Consider the following 23,865-nt stretch of genomic DNA (forward strand, 5'->3'; position numbering starts at 1 on the left):
ATAATCATCTTAATAATACACGCAAACCAACGTGTACGCTTCTCAAATAGCATACGTCCGTTAAAAGGCTAGTGCTCTAGCTCGGACGGGGATATCAAGCCCTATGGATCCATATATAACTACTAGCGCCCACCAGTTCTTATAACCGGCAGTTACTAGTTACCAAAGCTAAGGGATTTTCGGTTCAAACTCGGTGTAGAATTTAGTATGTACTTGTATCCATTGCGTTTAAAATAAAGTGCATGTATTCTCAGCCCAAAAATATAGATTGCAAAAGCAATTAAAAAGGGAGCAAATGAAACTCACCTTAGCAGCACATAAAGTTGTTCATCGTAATGTGACCGAAACTCGGTATATCAAATAATCGTAGATCTCAACCTAGAGAACATATGTTGGTCAATAAATGTCTATCAAGCTAGGTCAGGTCATAGTGTATCACAATCCTAATGCTCGAAATTGACATACATAAGTTATTCAAAGTTGTTTCAAAAAGTCAATTTTGACAATAGCTCAACAAACGAGACGTACCTTATATCAGGATTCATTTACTCGGTTGGTAATATTCAAAAATCCATTTTATCAATCTCGTAAACAAGTTGTTTAAGTATTAATTGCAGATTCAAAAAGCAATTCCAATTAATGTTAATTATAATTCAGTTTACCATATCTTTTGATTCGTTCCTCGAAACTATTCGATATCTAAATGAAAAGTTATTGATTTTTCGCCAGCTTTCCGAAAACATGTATATCATATACCTTTTACCCGTAATATATGTATTTAATTCGTGATTTATTATAAACTGTTTAACGACAAAATTTAGCATACAAGCATGTATAAATATATACACTCGAGCACTAGTATGTATACACTATTAATTTATAAAATATAAAATATAAATGCTTACGTATTAATATTGAGATTCAATATTGTAGAAAAGTACGTAGACGTAACGGAGATGATAAACATTAAGTTTGATTCACAATTATACCCCCGAACATTACCCATAACCTCCTTGGCAATAACCCATAATTTCCTTAGCTTTAATTCACTCGAAAATCATTTTTGAAATCGTTTGAACATGACCTCGTCGTAGTATTTTATGTATAATACTAATAAAAATAATATTAATACTACTGATAATAATAAGATTAATATTAATATTAATCTTTAATAATAATAATTATAATAATAATATTAATAATAATAATAATAATAATAATATAAATAATATAAATATTACGGAGTATATATCTATATCTGTGTAAGTGTGTGTGATGTTCGAGCAAAACAATTGAATTTATAGTACCTTTTCTAAAAAAGCACCCCATGCGATCGCATGGGATTTGTGCTTCAAGGCCATGCGATCGCATGGCCCTCTGATCCAGCTCACAAACTTTTAACTTTTTGTTTGTCGACATAATTTTATATAATATATATAATATATTTAATTTATATAATTAATTATATATTATATTAAATTCACATGCATAGTTGACTTGTAATTTTTGTTCCGATAAGTCGTACGTCATCACTCGACTTATGTCCCGGTTCCGGTTTTTCAAATGTCCTTTCGTACGCTGAGAAAACTTGTATTTTACATTTCGTGTCACGTACCTTTGTCAAAATATAGCCTTAAATTATCCCTAAACTATACCACTCAAAGTATATCTTAAACTTTCGAGTATTTTGATCATTTAGTTCTATAAATCATCGTCTCGCTATTTGTTAATATATATATAATAACAATTCGTTTTTATGACCAAGTTAATATTATATTTTATCGTATTGTTAAATATATATTTTCGATATTAATAAACACGTTTTAAAATACATATCGCAAGTTATTCATATATCTAATTCCAACAGTTGATATTCCTTATTATTGTATGTGTCCAAATTACGTTATTTAAACAAACACTATACCATTTATTCCGAATACCGTTAAAAATGAATGATTTCCCAAATCAACGTGGACCTTACAACAGAGACCCGTAATAATATCATAATCCTTAAGGGACTCAATAATTATCTTTTAATTCAATCGTTTGGCATAATCTTTTAACTCTGTATCTAAATATATCAATCAGATAATCAAACCAATAAGTTTAATGCACAGTATCATATACTCAACACTTTGTTACGTTTTCAAGTTATGGTATATATATGTATCTATTTACCTATAATTGTTCGCGAATCATTGAGAACAATCGAAAGGTAATTGAATAGTTAAAAAATTTTGAGATTCAACTTTACAGACTTTGTTTATCGTGTCGGAAACGTTAAAGATTAAGTTTAAATTTGGTCAAAAATTTCCGGGTCATCACACTACGCATACCTTCACAGGTATTGCGTTAACATGTTGAAATACCTATCTAGAGCAAGTGGGACAAGATGCTGCTTACGCGCTACCGTGGTCAGCATTTAAGCACTTGATGAACGAGAAGTACTGTCCCAGAACCGAGGTTAATAAGCTCAAGTCAGAACTTAGAGGGTTACGAACACAGGGATTCGATATTACTTTATACGAAAGACGATTCACAGAATTGTGCCTATTGTGTCCGAGAGCGTTCGAAGATGAGGAAGAGAAGATCGACGCGTTTGTGAAAGGGTTACCGGAGAGAATTCAAGAAGATATAAGTTCACACGAGCCTGCCTCCATACAAAAGGCATGTAGAATGGCTCACAAACTAGTGAACCAGATTGAGGGAAGAATTAAAGAACAGGCGGCCGAAGAGGCCAACGTAAAGTTAGTCAAAAGAAAGTGGGAGGAAAACGGTGATAAGAGTCACCAAAACAACAACAACTATCCCAACAATCGCAACATCAATCGCAACTACAACAAATGGCACAACAACAACAACAACAACAACTACAACAATCATCCCAACAACGATAACAACCGCAACAACAACAACAATCAGAAGCAGCTATGCTAAAGGTGTGAAAAGTATCACTCGGGGTTCTGCACTAAATTTTGCAACAAGTGTAAAAGAAATGGTCATAGCGCGGCGAAGTGTGAGGTCTACGGAACAGGGGTTAACAGAACGAAAGGAACAAATGGTGTCGGAATGAGTAATGGCGGAGCAAGTAGTGTCGGAGCAAGTTATGCCAATGTAGTTTATTATAAATGTGGAAAACCGGGCCACATTATTAGAAATTGCCCGAACCAGGAGAACATTAATGGACAAGGTCACGGAAGAGTTTTCAATATTAATGCGACAGAGGCACAGGAAGACCCAGAGCTTGTTACGGGTATGTTTCTTATTGACAATAAATCTGCTTACGTTTTATTTGATTCGGGTGCGGATAGAAGCTATATGAGTAGAGATTTTTGTGCTAAATTAAGTTGTCCATTGACGCCGTTGGATAGTAAATTTTTACTCGAATTAGCAAACGGTAAATTAATTTCAGCAGATTATATATGCCGGAATCGAGAAATTAAACTGGGTAGCGAAATATTTAAGATTGATTTGATACCAGTAGAGTTAGGGAGTTTTGATGTAATAGTTGGCATGGACTGGATGAAGGAGATGAAAGCAGAGATCGTATGTTACAAAAATGCAATTCGCATTGTACGAGAATAAGGAGAACCCTTAATGGTGTATGGAGAAAAGGGCAACATGAAGCTACATCTTATTAGTAATTTGAAGGCACAAAAACTAATAAGAAAAGGTTGCTATGCTATTCTAGCACACGTCGAGAAAGTACAAACTGAAGAAAAGAGCATCAATGATGTTCCTGTCACAAAAGAATTTCCCGATGTATTTCCGAAAGAATTACCGGGACTACCTCCACATCGATCTGTTGAATTTCAAATAGATCTTGTACCAGGAGCTGCACCAATAGCTCGTACTCCTTATAGACTCGCACCCAGCGAGATGAAAGAACTGCAAAGCCAACTGCAAGAACTATTAGAACATGGTTTCATTCGACCAAGCACATCACCATAGGGAGCTCCTGTTTTGTTTGTCAAGAATAAGGATGGTACATTTAGGTTGTGTATTGACTACAAAGAGTTGAATAAACTTACCATCAAAAACCGTTATCCACTGCCGAGAATTGACGACTTATTTGATCAACTACAAGGCTCATCGGTTTATTCGAAAATCGATTTACGTTCTGGATATCATCAAATGCGAGTAAAGGAGGATGATATTCCAAAAACTGCTTTTAGGACGCGTTATGGTCATTACGAGTTTATGGTTATGCCGTTTGGATTGACTAACGCACCAGCTGTGTTCATGGACCTTATGAATAGAGTGTATGGGCCATATCTTGACAAGTTTGTCATGGTTTTCATCGATGACATACTTATTTACTCAAAGAATGATCAAGAGCACGAAGAACATTTGAGAAAAGTGCTAGAAGTATTGAGGAAAGAAAAACTGTACGCTAAATTTTCAAAGTGTGCATTTTGGTTGGAAGAAGTTCAATTCCTCGGTCACATAGTGAACAAAGAAGGTATCCAGGTGGACCCGACAAAGATAGAAACCGTTGAAAAGTGAGAAACCCCAAAAACTCCGAAGCATATACGTCAATTTTTAGGATTGGCTGGTTACTACAGAAGATTCATCCAAGATTTCTCCAAAATAGCAAAACCCTTGACTGCATTAACGCATAAAGGGAAGAAATTTGAATGGAAGGATGAACAAGAGAAAGCGTTTCAGTTATTGAAGAAAAAGCTAACTACGACACCTATATTGTCATTGCCTGAAGGGAATGATGATTTTGTGATTTATTGTGACTCATCAAAGCAAGGTCTCGGTTGTGTATTAATGCAACGAACGAAGGTGATTGCATATGCGTCTAGACAATTAAAGATTCACGAGCAAAATTATACAACTCACGATTTAGAATTGGGTGCTGTTGTTTTTGCATTAAAGACTTGGAGGCATTATTTATATGTGGTCAAAAGTATTATATATACCGACTACAAAAGTCTGCAACATATATTTAATCAGAAGCAACTGAATATGAGACAACGCAGGTGGATTGAACTGTTGAATGATTATGATTTTGAGATTCGATACCACCCGGGGAAGGCGAATGTGGTAGCTGACGCTTTGAGTAGAAAGGACAGAGAACCTATACGGGTAAAAGCTATGAATATAATTATTCGTACTAACCTTACTACTCAAATAAAGGAGGCATAACAGGGGGTTGTAAAAGAAGAAAAGTTGAAGAATGAGATACCCAAAGGATCAGAGAAACATCTTAATATTCGGGAAGACAGAACCCGATATAGGGCTGATAGAATTTGGGTACCAAGGTTTGGAGATGTGAGAGAAATGGTACTTAAAGAAGCACATAAAACCAGATATTCAATACATCCCGGAGCGGGAAAGATGTATAAAGATCTCAAGAAACACTTTTGGTGGCCGGGTATGAAAGCCGATATTGCTAAATATGTAGGAGAATGTTTGACGTATTCTAAGGTCAAAGCTGAACATCAAAAACCATCAGGACTACTACAACAACCTGAAATCCCGGAATGGAAATGGGAAAACATTACCATGGATTTCATTACTAAATTGCCAAGGACTGCAAGTGGTTATGATACTATTTGGGTAATAGTTAATCGTCTCACCAAGTCAGCACACTTCCTGCCAATGAGAGAAGATGAAAAAATGGATAAGTTGGCGCGATTGTATTTGAAGGAGGTTGTCTCCAGACATGGAATACCCGTCTCTATTATCTCTGATAGGGATGGTAGATTTGTTTCAAGGTTCTGGCAGACATTGCAACAAGCATTGGGGAGTCGTCTAGACATGAGTACTGCCTATCATCCACAAACTGATGGGCATAGCGAAAGGACGATACAAACACTTGAAGACATGCTACGAGCATGTGTTATTGATTTCGAAAACAGTTGGGATCGACACCTATCGTTAGCAGAATTTTCCTACAACAACAGTTATCATTCTAGTATTGAGATGGTGCCGTTTGAGGCACTTTATGGTAGAAAGTGCAGGTCTCCGATTTGTTGGAATGAAGTGGGGGATAGACAGATTACGGGTCCGGAGATAATACAAGAAACTACCGAGAAAATCATCCAAATTCAACAACGATTGAAAACCGCCCAGAGTCGACAAAAGAGCTACGCGGACAGTAAAAGAAAAGATATAGAGTTTGAAATTGGAGAAATGGTCATGCTTAAGGTTTCACCTTGGAAAGGCGTTGTTCGATTTGGTAAACGGGTGAAACTAAATCCAAGGTACATTGGACCATTCAAGATTATAGATCGTGTCTGACCAGTAGCTTACCAACTAAAGCTACCTCAACAACTCGCGGCTGTACATAACACTTTCTACGTCTCGAATTTGAAGAAATGTTTTGCTAAAGAAGATCTCACTATTCCGTTGGACGAAATCAAAATCAATGAAAAACTTCAGTTCATTGAAGAACCCGTCGAAATAATGGATCGTGAGGTTAAGAGACTTAAGCAAAACAAGATACCGATTGTTAAGGTTCGATGGAATGCTCGTAGATGACCTGAGTTCACCTGGGAGCGTGAAGATCAGATGAAGAAGAAATACCCGCGTCTATTTCCAGAAGATTCGTCAACACCTTCAACAGCTTAAAATTTCTGGACGAAATTTATTTAACGGGTAGGTACTGTAGTGACCCGAACTTTTCCATGTTTATATATATTAATTGAGATTGATATTTACATGACTAAATATTTCCAACGTGTTAAGCAATCAAACTTGTTAAGACTTGATTAATTGAAATAGGTTTCATATAGACAATTGACCACCCAAGTTGACCGGTAATTCACGAACGTTAAAACTTGTAAAAACTATACGATGACATATATATGGTTATATATATAGTTAACATGATTTTATTATAAGTAAGTATCTCATTAGGTATTTTAACAATGAGTTATATACATAAAAATGAGTCTATTAAATTAAGAAACTCGAAAACGATATATATAACGATTATCGTTATAACAACGTCTTACTAGGTACATATGAATCATATTAAGATATTGATACACTTGGTTAATTATGCTAAATGATAAGTAAATATATCATTATGTGTATTAACAATGAACTACATATGTAAAAATAAGACTACTAACTTAATGATTTCGAAACGAGTCATATATGTAACGATTATCGTTGTAACGATATTTAACTGTATATATATCATACTAAGATATATTATATATCATAATATCATGATAATGTAACAATTTAACATCTCATTTGATATAATAAACAATGGGTTAACAACATTTAACAAGATCGTTAACCTAAAGGTTTCAAAACAACATTTACATGTAACGACTAACGATGACTTAACGACTCAGTTAAAATGTATATACATGTAGTGTTTTAATATGTATTCATACACTTTTGAAAGACTTCAAGACACTTATCAAAATACTTCTACTTAACAAAAATGCTTACAATTACATCCTCGTTCAGTTTCATCAACAATTCTACTCGTATGCACCCGTATTCGTACTCGTACAATACACAACTTTTAGATGTATGTACTATTGGTATATACACTCCAATGATCAGCTCTTAGCAGCCTATGTGAGTCACCTAACACATGTGGGAACCATCATTTGGCAACTAGAATGAAATATCTCATAAAATTACAAAAATATGAGTAATCATTCATGACTTATTTACATGAAAACAAAATTACATATCCTTTATATCTAATCCATATACCAATGACCAAAAATACCTACAAACACTTTCATTCTTCAATTTTATTCATATAATTGATCTCTCTCAAGTTCCATCTTCAATTTCTAAGTGTTCTTCATAAATTCCATAAGTATAGTTTCATAAAAATCAAGAATACTTCCAAGTTTGCAAGTCTACTTCCAAGCTTTCTAATCCATTCCAAGTAATCATCTAATATCAAGGAACCTTTGTTATTTACAGTAGGTTATCTTTCTAATTCAAGGTAATATTCATATTCAAATTTTGATTCAATTTCTACAACTATAACAATCTTATTTCGAGTGAAAATCTTACTTGAACTGTTTTTGTGTCATGATTCTGTTTCAAGAACTTTCAAGCCATCCAAGAATCTTTTGAAGCTAGATCCATATTTTTCATTTCCAGTAGTTTTATCCAGAAAACTTGAGGTAGTAATGATGTTCATAACATCATTCGATTCATACATATAAAGCTATCTTATTCGAAGGTTTAAACTTGTAATCACTAGAACATAGTTTAGTTAATTCTAAACTTGTTCGCAAACAAAAGTTAATCCTTCTAACTTGACTTTTAAAATCAACTAAACACATGTTCTATATCTATATGATATGCTAACTTAATGATTTAAAACCTAGAAACACGATGAACACCATAAAATCGGATATACGCCGTCATAGTGAAACCGGGGGCTGTTTTGGTTTGGATAATTAAAATCTATGATAAACTTTGATTTAAAAGTTGTTCTTCTGGGAAAATAATTTTTCATATGAACATGAAACTATATTCAAAAATCAAGGTTAAACTCAAAGTGGAAGTATGTTTTCTAAAATGGTCATCTAGACGTGGTTCTTTCGACTGAAATGACTACCTTTACAAAAACAACTTGTAACTTATATTTCCGACTATAAACCTATACTTTTTCTATTTAGATTCATAAAATAGAGTTCAATATGAAACCATAGCAATTTGATTCACTCAAAACGGATTTAAAATGAAGAAATTATGGGTAAAACAAGATTGGATATTTTTGATCTTTTTAGCTACGGGAAATGTTTAACAAATCTATATAAATCATATCATAGCAAGCTTATATTGTATTATACATGTATTCTAATATATTATGTAATCTTGGGATACCATAGACACGTATACAAATGTTTTGACATATCATAACGACCCATGTATATATATTATTTGGAACAACCATAGACACTCTATATTTAGTAATGTTGGAGTTAGCTATACATGGTTGAGGTTGATTCCAAAAATATATATACTTTGAGTTGTGATCTAGCCTGAGACGTGTATGCACTGGGTCGTGGATTGATTCAAGATAATATATATCGATTTATTTCTGTACATCTAACTGTGGACAACTAGTTGTAGGTTACTAACGAGGACATCTGACTTAATACACTCAAATCTTTAAAACATAATAAAAATGGTTGTAATTATATTTTGATCATACTTTGATATATATGTACATATTTGTATAGGTTCGTGAATCGATCCGTGGCCAAGTCTTATTTCCAAGGAAGAAAATATCTGTGAAAGTGAGTTATAGTCCCACTTTTAAAATCTAATATTTTTGGGATGAGAATACATGCAGGTTTTATAAATGATTTACAAAATAGACACAAGTATGTGAAACTACATTCTATGGTTGAATTATTGAAATCGAATATGCCCCTTTTATAAAGTCTGGTAATCTAAGAATTAGGGAACATACACCCTAATTGACGCGAATCCTAAAGATAGATCTATTGGGCCTAACAAACCCCATCCAAAGTACCAGATGCTTTAGTACTTCGAAATTTATATCATATCCGAAGGGTGTCCCGGAATGATGGGGATATTCTTATATATGCATCTTGTTAATGTCGGTTAGCAGGTGTTCACCATATGAATGATTTTTATCTCTATGTATGGGATGTGTATTGAAATATGAAATCTTGTGGTCTATTGTTACGATTTGATATATATAGGTTAAACTTATAACTCACCAACATTTTTGTTGACGTTTTAAGCATGTTTATTCTTAGGTGAATACTAAGAGCTTCCGCTGTTGCATACTAAAATAAGGACAAGATTTGGAGTCCATGTTTGTATGATATTGTGTAAAAACTGCATTCAAGAAACATATGTCGATGTAATATATTTCTATTGTAAACCATTATGTAATGGTCGTGTGTAAACAGGATATTTTAGATTATCATTATTTGATAATCTACGTAATGTTTTTAAAACTTTTATAAAGGTTATGGTTGTTTTAAAAATGAATGCAGTCTTTGAAAAACGTCTCATATAGAGGTCAAAACCTCGCAACGAAATCAATTAATATGGAACGTTTATAATCAATATGAACGGGACATTTCATGTGGGTCCATTTTTATTTCATCTAGAACCTTTAGATTGTTGAGACGTCCCTGGTAATCTGAATAAAAGTTACTACATTTTAATAAAATTGACAAAAAGATAAAGTCAATTAAAGTAGATTTTTTTTATCTTCTTTAGAAGAAAAGTCTGTTTACTTAAACCAATATATTTATATATGTGTATATATATAACATAAAATAAAATAAAAAAAATACTTAATATGGCTTACTGAGTTTGGAAATTCAGCTCGCAATTTCCAAAAGAGGACGACAAAGTATTATTGTGTCGATGTCAATGTGACCGGGCAGCACTCACCAACCCTGTGATTACAGGGAAATTTCATGGAAGTAATATATACGAGCTCGCAATTTTCACAGGTCAACAAATGAATAAATTAACATAATATGCATTGTCCTTTTGCTTATGCTATCTACATAGCTAGGACAAGCTGTAGCTGTCTCAACTCTAAATTAGATAAAAGAAATTCATTTGTCATCGAGATTACTAAGTTGGTTCGATTGAAAATTGCATTTGGATCATTAGAAAGTACATTACCTTAAAACTTAACGAATAAGATATACCAAAAGAACATAACAAGTTGCCTCTAAATCGTCGAGAGCATCTTTTCAAGAAAATTTCATTGAAATTCTCAATTAAATTTTCATTAAATTGTCGAGAACATAACAAGTATATTACCTTGACTTGATTCATGATTTCCAGTTAATTTCCTTGAAAAGATGCTCTTGACAATTCACGTCATATAGTATGTCAATTAATTAAATTTTAAATATTGCTTTCACTGTATTTTAATTAGGAAAAAATATACTTACTGATTATGATTATGATCACACACATGATGTTTAAGGATACACCTAAACTATGTTTTGATAATTTCCTTTCTTACACTTTCTTTTCCACCCCATTCCGTTCTAGTAAAAAACTGGAAAATTCAGTGTTAGCAACGAAAGGAGGACATTTAATATGGGACAACTTATTTTTCTTATTTTATATATAAATAATAAATAATAAATAATAATAATATAATAATATAACTATATAATGAAGAAATATTGATATATGTGACGTCTTTGATTTTTCTAAATTTGTGTTGACGTTGAGTTGACATTTCAATTTATTAGTTCAAGATAACGAGTGATCAAACTCTATACTTGCATGAATAATTTAATTTTATAAATTAACCACATTGCTTTTTTACCTGTACCATCTTTCACCCTTTAGCAAAGTCTCATAACCTCATATCATATTGCACGATTAAGTTAAACTTAAACTTCTATATTAAAGACAAGACTTTAAGTATAATTTTGTTAAATATAAGCTAAAGGGCTAAAGTCTTGGTCTAAAGATTCCTCGAAATGTCTTGGTCTTTTTCAAACAATAATTTGATAATTTTATTAATTATGTATATAAATATAAATATAAGCTAAGGGGCCAAAGGCAATCAACAAGAACCACATACAACAAACACTACATACAACAAACAATTTACAAACTGTGTACAATCTGGTAAACCTGGGAGTGAAATGGAGGTAGAGATAGAATCAGTGGAATTTGGCATGAATAATGAGCATATTAAACTAGCTCTCACTGAATCCATGGAAGTTCATAAACACAACCAACCTTATAAAATTAACACCAAAAAACAGGTTATCATTGCCTTTAAAGGGCCATCTGTATCTGAATGGTACCATGACAACGGTTTTGGAATCGTAGGCGTTGATCCTAAAGTGTTTCCGGCTCTCTTGCGAATCGGGGAGGGTCAATTCGCCAAGGTCAACTCGGTATTTCAGAGTACATTTCAAGATATCTTGAATAACACCCGGTTCAAATCAGAGGTATATGTAGTTGACTTTCCTTTTCTTGTTTGCATTGTTTTGGGTCTGTCTTTACATGCCTACATAAGAAGTCAACAAGGTTAGAAACTTAAAGTTAATAGATATGAATTATTTATTTTGATGATTACTAAACTAAGATAGAAAAGCACCAAATGAAGTTTGAAACTGAATAATTAACTATTCCCACTTTAAAGTTATGATAATCATATTTAAAATAGTAATTATCAGATTACTACAATTTCAAACAATATAAGTGTTATTAAACTTGCAAGTTGTTCTTTGACAATAGCTTATACCTCATCTCATTTAATCTATCTTATGAACACAAACAATGTGTTCACTAGTATGAAAATTTACACTTGTTCTCAGATTTTTTCTAGTGCAAAAAAAGAATGTAATAGAAGGTGCTTTGCCTGACATCCGCGTGACGCCTGAGTTCCCGGTTTCGAGGTTTACCAGCTATGGGAGAAGCCAATGTGCTCTTTCATAGGGCTACTCGTTACCAAAAAATGTGAAATAGAGATATCGAATGAAATAATAGAATGTGAAATTGAGAAATTGAATGAAAAAAAAAAAACGTACTTCCTCCGTCTCATAAAAAGAGTCCACGTTACTATTTATGTTTTGTCTCAAATTAAATGTTCCTTACTCAAAATAACACAAAAAAGTTACTGAAACTCCAATTCTACCTTTTCTTCTGATAACATATTAAATTAAATGAAGGACAAAATAGACATTTTAACAACATATTTTAAATTCTAACTTTTTTGTTGGAAGACACTCTTTATGGGATGTAGGAAGTAATACTTAGTGAAAATGATTTAAATGTGTCTGGAACGAAATGAAAATAAATGAAATGGTGAAGATAACTATCAAACGAAAACGAGAATAATAAAACAACAAAAGTTAACAACTTAACATTAAGTGAGACTTTATTAGTGTTATTAGTCATTACAGACACACACATGATTTCTACATCTTTGTAGTCCGCCATTTATAACGAAAAGACTTGCAGCAGAAATTCTTTGATCAGTGCTCATTTTTCAACCAATTTCATTCATTTCCTTTCTTTTTCAACCAACCAAAAAAAAAAACATATGAATAAATGTATTATTTTTTCCATTGTTTTCCTTTTTTTTCCATTTAAAAGAAAATAATTGAATAGACAGCAGAAGTAAAGTAAAATGAAATAGGAAGGAAGACAACTGAGTTATTTGTGTTATTACAAAATTACATTGGATATTTTCCTTTCTTTTCAAACAATTTAAGACAACACCTATCATTTTTCATTTCCACCATACAATAAACTTAAAAAATTAGTGTAAAAGATAGACATTCATATGGTCAGAGGCGAAAATGATGAAGGGCAGGGGGGGGCGGGCGCCCCCGGTGGATTTTTTTTTTCAGTGTAAAAATTTTGGGTTTTTCGACTTTGCCCCCGGTGGATTTTTTTTTTTGCCCCCAAACCTACATATTTTTGCCCCAAAACCTTCAAATTTTGCCCAAAATTCTCCAACTTTTGCCCCAAAATCTTCAAATTTTGCCCCAAAATCTCCAACTTTTGCCCCAAAATCTTCAAATTTTGCAATTGTATCCAAAAAAATTGCTACGGTTTAAAATTTTTTTTTTGCCCCCGGTCAAAAAAATCCTAGTTTCGCCTCTGCATATGGTGGTGATTGAGTAGATTTAGATATTCATGATAAAGCTTCTCCAACATCAAACTTTCATGAGTTTATTAACAGAGCATTGTATTCTAGAAAAATATTTAACAAATGATGGTAGTCCTCATAAATATTTTCCAAAACATTATAGTTGTCATGTTAATGTCTAATTTATGCTTTAAAAGAAAATCTTAACTTATAACTTAATCTACTTATTATTATAACATTGGCTCACGACCATAATGCTACTTCCACATCTTCGCACCTCCGTTCATTGTATAAATGGGTGATGGTTAAAACGCAAAAATATACTATAATACTACTTATCGTTTAACACCAATAATTTATCATGCAAATTTGAATATATCAATCTTCAATTTTTATTAATTACATTTTTTCTGATAGACTATTACTTAAATTTAGTAAACAATATTATATTATAATTAGTCATTCAAAGTTTCAAACACACATTTTTAATTCAAATTTCAATCACTTAAATAAGAAAGTGTATTCTTTTTCGTTTGATTAAAAGCAAATTAATCATCTTTTCTTCTTCTAGAAATCAAAAAATAAGAAGAGATGTTCAACTATGTAAGCATAAATATTGTTTAATGTGGGAAGGATTTGCGGAGTAATACGTTATTCTGATGTGGGAGATCTTGAGAGATGAGCAACTAGTGAGAAATTATGAACGATGGATGCAAATTATCAAACGGTGTTTATGTGATTGTGGATTTATAACAAAAGTTCAATTTAGTGGACTTAGAATTGAAATGGAGAACTTATTATGTTTATCTAAAATACTTTTAGAAGTACAAGCTTCTCCTAAATAATTTTTGAGAATACCGTTGTCATTTAAAAAACTTAAAACTTTCATCATCTTTTGACATGATTAAATCACAACTGTCCATTATTAAAACATCATCATGCGGACAGTCGATCACGCTACTAGTACCATTTACCACCTAGAATCAGGGGCGGATTTATATAGGGTCAACTGGGGGCAGTTGACCCCAATGGAAAATTAATTTTTAGTGTTATTAGTGGCTTTTGGACTAATAATTTCAGCCCATCAAGAAAAATGACCCCAGTGGGCTAAGCAAGAGAATCAACCTGTTGAGATAAATATGTACTTCCATTTTTGTTTATATAAAGACGAGATAGTGGGACACATATGTATATGAGTCGATGTGGGAATCTTCTCAAACTTCATTGATATTATATGTTCTCTATATATTTCGTAAAACATGTTTTATTAACTTCGCCTAGTTCCTTCAAATCAGTATTTCAATGAACATTAATTCATATATTCTTAACTCCCACTCACTCTATATATTGAATATAGTGAATGAGTAGTCTTTAAACAACTTATATTAAACCAGAATGGACGTATAATATTCAGTTGTGATGTGTGATAGATTTTGAAAGTATCAACATAGATGTAAATTTCAAAATCAAAGAAACAATTTACAGTATTTGATTAATATCTCAATATTTGTTTACATAAAAATTAATAATGGATATCAATTTTATAGTTCAACATAACCCGACCCGATTTGTCACACATAACCGGACCCGTTACGTGTTCAACGAATTAACTCCCCCAGTGAAAACATTTTCTAGATCCGCCACTGCCTAGAATGGCAATAAGTTTGACCATAAAAAGTCAGAGTCACCGTCTCCAAGCTCAGTGGTAATGCTTGAATTCGAAGATGACATTGAAATGGAATTAGATGATGAAGAAGTAGCGAAAAAGAGTCAAGAACTTTGACTTTATTTGACTTTTGTTTCTGTTTTCTTATCGTCTAATTTTCTTTTTCTTTTCTTGTTTCTACTAATTCCTAAACTACTGCATTTCCCTAAACTACTTACAATGAAATCAAACTACAACTGAAATTTGAAGTAGGCCAAAGGAAGTATTACGTTATATCTCTGTATTATTTTTCTCCTCTATGCTTATTTGTTTTATAATTGAGCAAAATAGTATTAGATTTTTTTTTTTTTTTTTTTTTTGTCAGGATTGTTTACAGTACTCAAGAACCTTTAGCTTTAAAAGATGGACAATGTCATATATATGAGTTGTTGCAGAAGGAAAAACCATATTACATTCTATAATTTCTTGTAATGGTCAAAATTTGATTTAAAATAAACACTTTAATGGTGTTTTTTTTTTCTTCTCATTCTAACACTATAATTTCTACCAACCACTATCAAAAGGAATGATTATATCTATTCCATTCCATATTATACCTTTGTCATTCCCTTTTTCATTCCTTTATTTGAACCAAACACACAATTGAATTGTATGAAACCAAGCACACCATTGAAAGCACATTCTTCGATCTATGCTCATTTTCAAACATTTTTATTCATTTCCTTTTTTTTCCATGAGGAAAAAAAACTCAAGAATAAATGTATTATTTTTTCCATTGTTTTCCTTTCCTTTTTCCATTTAAAAGAAAACCAAAGAAAAGAAAATAGAAGTAAGAAGATACAAAAATGAAATAGGAAGGAAGACAATTGAATTATTTGTGTTATTACAATACAAAATTGCATTGGATATTTTCCTTTCTTTCCAAAACAATTCAAGTAAACACCTATAATTTTACATTTCAAACATACAATAAACTTGAAAAATAAGTGTAAAAGATAGACATTCATATAGTGGTACTATAGCAAGTCTTAAACCTAAATCTCAAATTGTGGATGATTCAGGTGGATAATGCTGTAAAGGAAGGTAAAAAGATCTTGTTAACAGGACATTCATCTGGTGGTGCTATAGCAAGTCTTGCAACCCTATGGATGCTTGACCAATACGCAAGAAAACGCAAACATAAAGTTCCAATCCATTGCGTTACTTTCGGGTCCCCTCTAATCGGTGACGAGACGCTCTCGCATTCAGTCCGACGCGAGAAATGGGGATGCCATTTTAACCATTATGTCATGGAGCACGACATTGTTCCTCGTATTATGCTATCTCCTAAAACATCTATTCAAAAATATCTACCAGATATTTTTAATTTCTTTCAACAAAAAGTCAACTCCACCACTCACAAATCCAAATTTCCCACACTATTTCATAAAAGGACTCCAGACAGAACAATTGATAATGATCATATGGAAACACCTGAAGAAGCTATTAATTTCTTTGAGAATGTGTTGATTAATGCATCAACAGTTGCAAGTCATGATGCATTTGATCTAATGGAACCTACTACAGGTTCTTTAAAGGATAAGTTGTCGAATGACTTTGTACAAGTCTCCCCTTACCGGCCCTTTGGTGATTTCGTTTTCTGCACGCGAGTCGAAACTCAAGATTCAATTACTCCCAGACAACAGCTCGTTGTACAAAATCCAAATGCTGTTCTACAGTTACTGTTTTATTTCTTGCAGTTGCCGAGTGAAGATCAAGATCTAGCGGAATTTTCTAGAAACAATTTAGATGAAAATTTCAGTTATGAAACCGAACTAAAGAAGAACGGTTTGCAGTTGGAAAAAAAGGTTTATCTGAAAAACCTTAATAAAGACCTGTTGACATCTAATGGTACTACAGGCGCTGATGTTCGTACAACAAACAAAGCTCTGTTTGAACTGGTGAGTAGTGACGAATATTTAATATTACAGCTTGGCAAACGGGTTGGGGTAGGTCGAGAGCCAAATGGGTTTGGGTCAAAACGGGTCATGGGTTGAATGGGTCTCAAAATTCAAACGGGTCGAACGGGTCCAAACGGGTTGGGTCGGGTCGAGACCCATTTTTCATTTAACTTTTTTATTACTTTTTTTATAGAAAAAATAATTGTTATTTTTTTTAAGAAAAAATAATTGTTAATATTTTTTTTAATTAGTTTTTTTTTAGCTTTTTATTTTTCTAATTTTTCTTACTATTTTTTATATATATTGAAATGGGTTGAAATGGGTTTCAATGGGTCTAGATGGACCTTCTAATATATTAACGGACTAAAGATGGGTCCATATTGGACCCATTCCCTTTGTTTTCTCGAGACCCAATGAACCCAAATGGTTGACCCAATGGACCTAGTTTTTGGTGTATGGTCTTGATTGCGAGGTATAATATTACTCAATTTTCAAAATTATAGAATCAATCCGTTTGTGCCATATGTAGTAATATTCATGTTTTTGTAGACTTCAAGGGCAAAATGGTGTCTGATGGCTGTTGAAGAGTCAGAAAAGAGAAAAAATGAAAATTGGGATCAAATTAAAAAATTCATGAGAGAATTTCAAGTTACATCAAAATCTGATCAAAAGATCATTGAAATTATTCTAGACGAAATTCGCAAGTACAAAGAAGATCCTAGTAACGACAGTCCAGATTATTACGCATCTTTTACAAAACAGAGCAAAGAAAGGGACTTTGTGGCTAATGTAAACCGGCTAGAGCAAGCTAAAATTTGGGACGTAGTTATCGAGATGGTGATGCGTAAAGACCTTCCTGATGAATTTGAGGTGTGGGATAAGTTGCTGGTTGCAGGGACTGCATTTAGAAGGCTAGTTGAGCCATTGGATATTGCAAATTATTATCGACACGCGAAAGGGGAAGGTTATATGGGAGTTAGGCCAAAGAGATACAAATTTACACAGAGATGGTATGAACATGCAAATGTTATGAGCTTTGAGACGGTTTCAGAGAGTAATTTTGTAGCAGTGGTTGAGGAACTTAAGAAGGAGTATGATGAACCTAATAAGATGACACGTGAAAAGGTTAAGGAAGAATTTGAGAGGTTAACGATTAACGTTGCGAAGTGGAAGTCTGAAATTGACGATGCAGATGTGTTTTGGGGAGATTATATTATGCCTACGTTGCAAGAGAAACTTGAATAAATGAAGTAGACATTATTGTTCCAGAGGCGTGAGATGAACAATTTCATAATGTTTGGAATAAGACTGTTTCATCAGATTTTCCGAGTTTGGTGGAAGTCGTTTATTTGTTACATGTTTTTAGTATGTTTTATTTATTATTCCATTTTGTAAGCCACTAGGTGATGTAACATTAGTGCCAGATACTGGTACTAGTTTATTATTCCGTTTTGTAATCCTATTTAAGTTCATCAATAAACCCAGAAAATGGCAAGTGTTTCACGCCAACTTTGTGAGTGTTTTAGTATACATTACATTTGGCATCAGAGCCGAAATACTAATCGTTATTGTGCAACAGCAACATTCGTGTGAGCAAGTATGAGTGAAAAAAAAACGTAACCCAAATCCCCAAATTCGATGGCTATTATGATCACTGGAACGAATTGATGGAAAATTTGCTTCGTGCTAAGGGTCTGTGGGAGATAGTCGAGACGAGATTTGCTGAGCCAAAGGAAGGTGTTATTCTGAACGAGAATCAGCAGAAAACATTGCAAAATGATAGGATGAAAGACCACCAAGTAAAGTACTACTTGTTTCAGGCTCTTGATCGGTCAATTTTCGAACAAATTTTGGATCGATGCACTCTCAAAATTGTTTGAGAATCAATGAAACTGAAGTTTGGAGGTAATTCGAGAGTCAAGAAATCGCTTCTTAACTCTCTGAGAAGAGAATTTGAAGTCCTATCAATGAAAAATGATGAATCAATCACTGATTATTTTGGGCGAGTCATGACAGTCTCGAACAAAATGAGAAGCAATGGAGAAACATAGCCGGAGTCAAAGATTGTCGAGAAGATATTACGTACATTGACAGACAAGTTTACATATATTGTGGTTTTGATAGAAGATGTCCATTGATTTGCTTCAAAGTTCGTTGGTTGTTCATGAACAAAAATTCAAACGGGTCGAAAAAGATGGAGAAGATCAAGCTTTGAAAGTGGAAGATTACTCTGGTAATCGAGGAAGAGGTAGAGGGAGATCATCATCGAGGAACACGAAGTGGACGTGGTCGAAATAGTTTTGACAAGTCTACGATCGAATGCTACAAGTGTCATGCCTTAGGACATTTCTCTTATGAATGTCCAAAATGGAACCAGGAGGCAAATTATGCAGATTTAGAAGACGAGGATCAGTTATTGTTGATGGCTTCTATAGCTTTAAACGATGGTGAAGTAAAGAATACTTGGTTTCTTGATGCAGGATGCTCCAATCATATGTGTAGGAACAAGGGTATGTTTACTAATTTGAACACTCCTTTTACTCATACGGTCAAATTGGGTAATAATGCTCGAATGCAAGTTCGTGGGAAAGGATTCATTGAAATTACAGTAAATGGAATTAGCTTTGCAATAGGGGAGGTGTATTATGTACCAGAACTCAAAAATAATTTGTTGAGCATTGGTCAGTTACAAGAAAGGGGACTGACTTTTTTGTTTGAAGATGGGGTATGCAGCATATTTCATCCTCAACGAGGGAAAGTTACTACTGTAAACAGGGGGAAAAAATCAAATGTATACCCTGTATGATGAATCATATGAAGAAACAGAAGTGAAATGTTTGCAGGCTAGTGGCATGGATCACTCTAAATTATGGCATCACATGTATGCACACTTGAGTTATAAAGGGTGGAGAATTCAATTCAACCGAATTCGAAAATTATTGTCAGCAAAATGGTGTGAAGCGCCAACTAACAACGGCATTCATCCCATAGCAAAATGGTGTGGCGGAGCGTAAAAATCGCACTATTATGAACTCTATCAGAAAAGAAGATGCCAATGACTTTCTGGGCTGAAAAATTTACACCCGAAGAAACATGGAATAAGACTGTTTCATCAGAATGTCCGAGTTTGGTGGAAGTCGTTTATTTGTTACACGTTATTAGTATGTTTGATTTATTATTCCGTTTTGTAAGCCACTAGGCGATGTGAACGTTAGTGCCAAATAGTGGTACTAGTTTATCGGTATTTCTGTTAGTCTGTAATCCTATTTAAGTTCATCAATAAACCCAGAAAATGGCAAGTGTTTCACGCCAACTTTGTGAGTGTTTTAGCATACATTACACATAATAATAATTAAGTATTTGTAACTGTAATTCAATAAGGCTGGTCTGTTTTGTGAGAATTATCTCTACTGTAATATATTGAATGAATTGATTTTGTGTGAGCTGATTAGAACTAAAACTTAGTAGATTAACAAAAGCTATTAAGTATCATTAGTTAATTCAACAATCTTAGCTTAGAGAATCATAACACTAATACCTACGGAGTATATTACTAGTTAAAGACACTGAATCAAATTCAAATAGTTTCTCGCATTGTAAAAAAAATTATAAAAAAAAACCCTAAGAACAATTACTGATATGGTAATAGGCATTGTACAAACTGTGATTCAATTATACACATTATAAATAAAAATGTTTAACGTTGGAGTAATAAATAAGTTTATCACCTTAATTATCAAAAATCATATCCGATGTGATCTGTCATGATCGGTCGTGACCCTGCAGGCACCTTCATCCGTTTAGCTTACGTCTCCGCTACTGGATCAATCACGTCTTACATCACTAAGAACACCGTTTACTACAGCTGGGAAATAATGTTTTTGAAAGGAAGTGAAGGTATAACAAGCAATTGGGCCAGCCCGCTACGCTGGGCCCAATTGCTTACAAACTGGTGCCTACCACACGAATCGATCCCACGACCGTCCGTAAAAATAGAAGACGGCAAACCACTCTGCCAGTGATGCAATTGTCTCACATTTTTAGAACTAACTAGTTAGGCGACCTGGCTTTGCGCCGGTTCTTCACTCTTGATTAACATTAATTACATAGTTAATTATTGAGAATGTAAATTTATCATTTTTTTTGTTTTATTTTTCGTATTGTCTGAAAGACCCAAAATAATTATGTGATTGATTTTTAATAAGCGTGAAAATAATTATTTATCATTTTTTGTTTTAGTTTTCGTCTTGTCGAGAGAAAAGACCCAAATGCTCAATCAATAAAGTGAGACGTACATCAACGATTAGTACAAACTATTTAATAAAATAGGAAAAACTATTTATAATATATATATATATATATATATATATATATATATATATATATATATATATATATATATATATATAATAAAACGGTTATTAAAAAATGAGTTACGTGGTTAATTTGTAATAAGAAAAGTAGTTAAATAATAATACAGTGAAAAATTATGTGATTGATATAATAATAATAATAATAATAATAATAATAATAATAATAATAATAATAATAATAATCATCATCATAATAATAATAATAGTAATAGTAATAGTAATAATAATAATAATAATAATAGTAATAGTAATAATAATAATGATAATAATAATAATAAAAATAAAAATAATAATAATGATGATGATGAATAGTTATTAGATAGTAAAAATTATGTGGTCGATTTAAAAAAAATGAGAAGTTTTATGGTTAAATTATTAAGTGTGAAAGGTTTAGAGTAAGCTTATAAAAGTTATAAAATTAACTATTATATAGGGTGAGGTTGAATTATAAAAAGTTAAAAGTTTGTTGTAAATTTGTGAAGGGTATGAACTTCACTATTCATTTGGGGTTTGTCATTTAGATATATAGATAAATACGAAGTACAGAGTAGTATTTATTAATTTTAAAACATTGATTGAAAATAAAAAAAATTGTGTAAATAATAAAAGCTTGTTCTCTATTCATATAATATAATATAATATAATATAATATAATATAATATAATCGAAAAAATTTGAAACTAATAGATTTATTAAATGTGAAAAATGTGTTTTTTTATTGACAGAACGAATTTGAATTAGATTTCATTGTATACAATTACTTAAAAGTTATATATATATATATATATATATATATATATATATATATATATATATATATATATATATATATATATATATATATATATATATATATATATATATATAAACTCGGGCATCTCGGTTGATTTATCGACGATAACTCGCCAGATAGGTCTCGGCGAGAAATCAGAAGCTAACTCGGACAATTACTCGGTCAACGCCGGTCAATGATAGGCAAACACGAAGATTTGCATAAATCAAGACCATATATTCTTACTTCACGGATATTGAACTATTATATCGCTAGATCTACTTGAATCGACAAGATCCGCTCGAAAAGAGCGTTCAACGTCAGTCAAAACACATGACGATGGTCAACAGAGGTCGACGGGGATAAAATTGAGCAGATATCACTGTGTGGGGGAAAGAAGGAAGTAGCTCAGTAAGAGTGGTGATTTTGGAGGAAAAAGGAGATGACTATGTTTGGATTTTGGAAGTAGTTGAAGGTTATTTTAGGGAAGAAGATGAGAGATACATATTGATAGATAGTACAACAATACTTTTTTTGTGTGTGGCAAAAACGAATACATTAATACAAAGTCTTTTCATCAATAGATGAAAAAGCCGAACAAGGATACAAATGAAGCAAACACGCTACAAGGCTCGAAAGTGAAAAACGACCTCTATCTTGCCTCCTCTTTTCTTGTGAACATTTAATATACCTTTACAGCTGTAGTATCTCATATGAAGTATATGCTTTATCTCTGATGTAGTACCGTAGCAATTCATTTGAATTTGAATTAAAAAATTTAATAATTAAAATACGTCTTAAATTAAACTTATCTGCTTAATTAATACAATAATACTTTAATACTTATACATAATACACATGTAACACCCCGTTTTTTTTTCTAAACATGACGCTTGTGGCGTCTTACGGAGTCCAAGAATGAGTATTTGATAGTTTGGATGTAATGAGTTGACCACGTTTGACTTTGGGATGTTTTAAAAGTGAAATTGGAGTGCATCAGGTAAACTGTCGAGTTTGAAGGGGGTTTGTCGCGTTCTGGTGTGTCGCGATCCGTGACAAATAGGGTCAAAATGCGACAACTTCTGATGATGACTTCTGTCCCTTTTGTCGCGTTTGAATGATGTGTATCGCGTCCTGGTGTCGCGAAACGCGACGTAGTGTCGCGAAACGCGACAATTGTCGCTGTAATGACATTTTAACCCATTTTAATGGAATCTTTTGGGGGTGTTTTGGTAAATTCACTTATGGCCGGTTCTAGAGCCATAAGACTGATTCAAGGCTCATCTTATCCTCATTTTCACACATCAACACTCTCACCTTCAAACCCTAGAGAGAGAAGAGAGAATTTAGAGAGAGAGAGAGCTCCATTTGGAGAAGAAGAAGGGTGTTTCGGGTCAAACCTCAAGTGTTAAAGTTGTTCTACTCGTCAACGGCATCATTTTGGCGGTATTGGTAAGTTCTAACTCCGAGTTTTATTATTTGATTTGAGATTCAATGTTAGGGTTTTGAGATTGTTAGTTGTAAAACCTATTTAGATGATGAAGAGG

The 23,865-nt window shown here is 32.8% G+C and overlaps 1 protein-coding gene across 1 annotated transcript; it reads left to right on the forward strand.

Annotated features, from left to right (window-relative positions):
• Positions 1–11,541: 11,541 nt before the first annotated feature.
• Positions 11,542–18,635, forward strand: LOC139846589 (protein EDS1-like). The gene is made up of 3 exons (XM_071836067.1): positions 11,542–11,918; positions 16,295–17,173; positions 17,723–18,635. Exons 1-3 carry the CDS (start codon positions 11,607–11,609, stop codon positions 18,416–18,418), a joined length of 1,887 nt encoding a protein of 628 aa, XP_071692168.1. The 5' UTR covers positions 11,542–11,606; the 3' UTR covers positions 18,419–18,635.
• Positions 18,636–23,865: the final 5,230 nt, after the last annotated feature.

The sequence above is a fragment of the Rutidosis leptorrhynchoides genome, chromosome 5 (assembly GCF_046630445.1).
Source record: "Rutidosis leptorrhynchoides isolate AG116_Rl617_1_P2 chromosome 5, CSIRO_AGI_Rlap_v1, whole genome shotgun sequence".
Taxonomy (NCBI): Eukaryota; Viridiplantae; Streptophyta; class Magnoliopsida; order Asterales; family Asteraceae; genus Rutidosis; species Rutidosis leptorrhynchoides.